Below are 3,982 nucleotides of genomic sequence, written 5' to 3' on the forward strand. Positions count from 1 at the left end.
GTTATTTACTCACCACCCACGTTCTTCACGTTTCCTGTCACTTACAGTTATTTACTCACCACCCACGTTCTTCACGTTTCCTGTCACTTACAGTTATTTACTCACCACCTACGTTCTTTACGTGCCATCTTTTGAACAGTATCGTCACTTCAACATCAGTAGTAAAATACATCTGTTGCAAAAATAAATAATAAAGTTTCAGAAAAGTACCAATAACAACCCCAGAAACATGTAAGTAACATTAAACTCTGTGTTACTTCAGCAACTGTTTATCACATCTACTATATATGATGCTTAATTATACCTAGAACATTAGACTCTTACGTCTTGTACATAAAGCAATAAACTGTTTCAGGAGTAAACTATTTCTCAGTATAGTTCCTAATAAAAAAGAAAATACTTAAATCCCGATATTACTAATAAGAACTAAAAAAAAATCAATGTTTCACAAGATTATCATGGAACTTTTAACGACTGAAGTGACTTTTTGAATCTACCTGAGGCATCCGGACTAAGAAGAACAAAAGCAACGTCTATTATGACAAAAGTAAACAATAAAGTTTCAGAAAAGTACCAATAACAACCCAGGAAACATGTAAGTAACATTAAATTATGTGTTACTTCAGCAACTGTTTATCACTTCCACGTCTGTCAAGGGATTTGGACGATTACTTTATTATAAGCGATTCAGTGAACGTTAAGCTACTCGGGTCAAGAACACTTCTATTAGAACTGTTACAAGATGGTCTATTCCAGAATGATAATGTTCCATCCAAAATATTTCAATAATGGCACACAGAGAACTCGTTCAAGATGGTGAATATCTACTCCATCCCATCAAGCCAAAATCGTTAAACACAGAAAATCATTTATTGAAGAATAGACTGGTCAGTGCAGTCACATGATTTAAACAAGATAATCGTGTATCGAGAATGAACGGGTCAGTAGTCACCTGATTTTTAAACCAGATAATCATGTATCAAGAATGGACTGGTCAGTGCAGTCACCTGATTTAAACCAGATAATCATGTATCGAGAATGAACTGGTCAGTAATGTCACCTGATTTAAACCAGATGATCATGTATCGAAAATGGACTGGTCAGTAGTGTCACCTGATTTAAACCAGATAATCGTGTATCGAGAATGAACTGGTCAGTAGAGTCACCTGATTTAAACCAGACAATCATGTATCGAAAATAGTCTGGTCAGTGCAGTTACCTGATTTAAACCAAATAATCGTGTATCGAGAATGGACTGGTCAGTAGAGTCACCTGATTTAAACCAGATAATCATGTATCGAAAATAGACTGGTCAGTGCAGTCACCTGATTTAAACCAGATAATCGTGTATCGAGAATGGACTGGTCAGTGCAGTCACCTGATTTAAACCAGATAATCGTGTATCGAGAATGAACTGGTCAGTGCAGTCACCTAATTTACAACCAGTAGAGAATGTGTGGGTGGAAGTGAAACATCAAATTAATAAGTCCCATTTGAAACAAAACGTGAAATAATTGAGCCAATCCTGTAATCAGAAGAGATCATTTGAAATTGTTTGTTTTCGGCATTTCACAAAAACATTTTATCGTTTTGAAAAATAAAAGGTGTTCCACAAAATTCTTGACGTATGTACAATAGAATTTGTGCTACATTTTGAAAGTATAAACAAAAGAATTATCTGGTGTTTCTCACGTAGTAATGTTTTAGGACAACCTTTCTTATTCCATTTTTTTATTATTATAATGCAACGTCTAATAAAACTAATGATTCTCCTTTCATTAATGAATTCAGCAGGACCTTTTTTTTATTAGAAACATATTAGTTACTATATGACTCTAAACAAATAATTCTCTCAGTAGTAAAAACATGCAATAGTGAAAATTGGTCAGACAGTCTAAGACGAATGTATACTTGTCTTGGTTATGATATCATACGAAAAAACTGTCTATTCTAATAATAGCTGAACCATCTGTTGGTTATAATATCATATTAACAAACTGTCTGTTCTAATAATAACTGAACCATCTGTTGGTTATAATATCATATTAACAAACTGTCTATTATAATAATAGCTTAACCATCCGTTGGTTATGATATCGTATTAGCAAACTGTCTGTTCTAATAATAACTGATCCATCTGTTGGTTCTGATATCATATGAAAAACTTTCTGTTCTAATAATAACTGAACCACCCATTGGTTCCGATATTATTTTAACAAACTCTCTGTTGTGCTAGTAGCTAAACAAAAAAAAAGGTAACTTAAAAACAAATTAAATAAGAATTTCGAAAAACTAAACTCAGTATACTAGTGGTTTTTAACATGCTCACCATGTAAACACAGTGTAAGATATTGAGTTAAGCCAATCGGTAAATTCAGACAAAAGAAACGAGTAGTGTGGATCTACAGCTAACAAATATGTGTTTAATAATCGACAAATCAATAATAAATTTTAATTGTGGTGTGTTTGTCATATAGGTGTCATATTTACTTATATCAATTGCTATAACAAACGTACATACCTGCATCATCATCATCATTCCATCCATCCCTTTATGATCCATGACCGTTAGCTACACTTGTGTTGACAAGTTGATTTTGATTTCTGATTTCCTATATCAGGAGTCCCAATCTAGAATACAGATTTAAAATACTGATTTTGAACTTCTGAAATGCTGAATTAAAGGATATAATGCTAGAGAAGAATGTGGAGAGTTTTACTGGTCAACATATAATATAACGTGGTGAGACTATAGTATAATGAAGATAACGTTTAGTGGTTTCACTATATAATACAACAGGGATTCTGAAGCGTAACAGAGCTTGGCAGGTGAGCTATGACTGTGAGAAAACCAGTCGTTACGAAACTTACTGTTGTAACAGGACTTAGCAGATGAGATATGTCTAAAAACTATCCGTTACAAAGTTTCCGAGAAGATGTAACTATCAAACACCAACATTACGAACCTATAATGTTGTAGCAGAGGTTTGTATCAGGTCAGATGAGAATGTAAAAATAACTAACCGTTACGAAACTCCGCTATTGTAACAGAACTTTATAGCAGGTGATTTGTCACAGTAATAACTGTTACTGTTGTAACAGAAAGTTGTAATATGGTCAGGCTTAAATCTCGTAAGATAGGATCAAACTTAACTTAGAAAGCGAGAAACATCTACATCCGAAAAGCTACAGTTTAAGTTAATAAAAGTTTTTTCATTTAAAACCATTAACATAGGAAGAACTACCACCATAATATTATAAATATATTAAAACACCCTTACGTTGGTAACAGGTGCGACTTGAAGATATCTGGACGAATAGTCACGAGATACAAGTATACGTTGGAACACATTTTTAATTCTCTTTAACAATGCCGATTAAATTCTGATTGGTTCAGTGTTGTGTTTACTTTACTGATAACAATGTAATAGAAACGGTTCAAAAGGTCGTCTTTGGGGATTTAGGATTACTCTGATAAAAGATTTTAGAACAAAACCTGCGAACTTTCATATTTTATTATAACTTCCAAAACAATGCATAATCTTATCCGAAACATTTTAACATTGCACGAGGAACAGAACAAGGCGTTTGGAAATAAGATAGTCATGCTAGGTATAAAAGGTTTCTGTTAATCAAGTTTCCATTATAAAGCTGTATTATTGATTAGGAGCTACTATCACAACTAATATGTAACTTGTAATTATGGTCATGTTCACGAATAATTTGATATTTGGATGCTTATTATCTTATACTATTGAATTCCAGAATTTGTATTGTAAGTTGAAAGATGGTCAATACAATTAGTGACTCCCTAAACTTCCCATAAGATCATCTCAAGCTCAGACATTTCATTTGGTCAATGATAATTAGTGACTTTGTATTGGTATTCCAAAAAAGAAAATTACACCAGCTAAAGCCCGCCATCTTGTTAATGATAATTAGCGACTTTGTACTGAAGAATTACTCTTTCTAAAAGACGATC

At 33.1% G+C, this 3,982-nt stretch overlaps 1 protein-coding gene across 2 annotated transcripts in view; it reads right to left on the bottom strand.

Moving 5' to 3' along the window:
• LOC106470490 (high affinity copper uptake protein 1-like) overlaps positions 1 to 3,338 on the bottom strand; it is a 6,630-nt gene extending 3,292 nt beyond the window's left edge. Inside the window, exons 1-3 of one of the 2 annotated variants that reach the window (XM_013931052.2) lie at positions 3,282 to 3,338; positions 2,522 to 2,631; positions 106 to 172 (exon numbers count right to left, since the gene is read on the bottom strand). In XM_013931052.2, the coding sequence (XP_013786506.1) occupies positions 106 to 172; positions 2,522 to 2,563 (109 nt within the window). In that variant the 5' untranslated portion in view covers positions 2,564 to 2,631; positions 3,282 to 3,338. Of the gene's footprint in view, positions 1 to 105; positions 173 to 2,521; positions 2,632 to 3,024; positions 3,198 to 3,281 lie in introns of those variants that run through there. The other variant, XM_022399106.1, reaches the window with a different exon arrangement.
• Between the last annotated feature and the right edge of the window lie 644 nt (positions 3,339 to 3,982).

The sequence above is a fragment of the Limulus polyphemus genome, unplaced genomic scaffold (genome assembly GCF_000517525.1).
Source record: "Limulus polyphemus unplaced genomic scaffold, Limulus_polyphemus-2.1.2 Scaffold4037, whole genome shotgun sequence".
Taxonomy (NCBI): domain Eukaryota; kingdom Metazoa; phylum Arthropoda; class Merostomata; order Xiphosura; family Limulidae; genus Limulus; species Limulus polyphemus.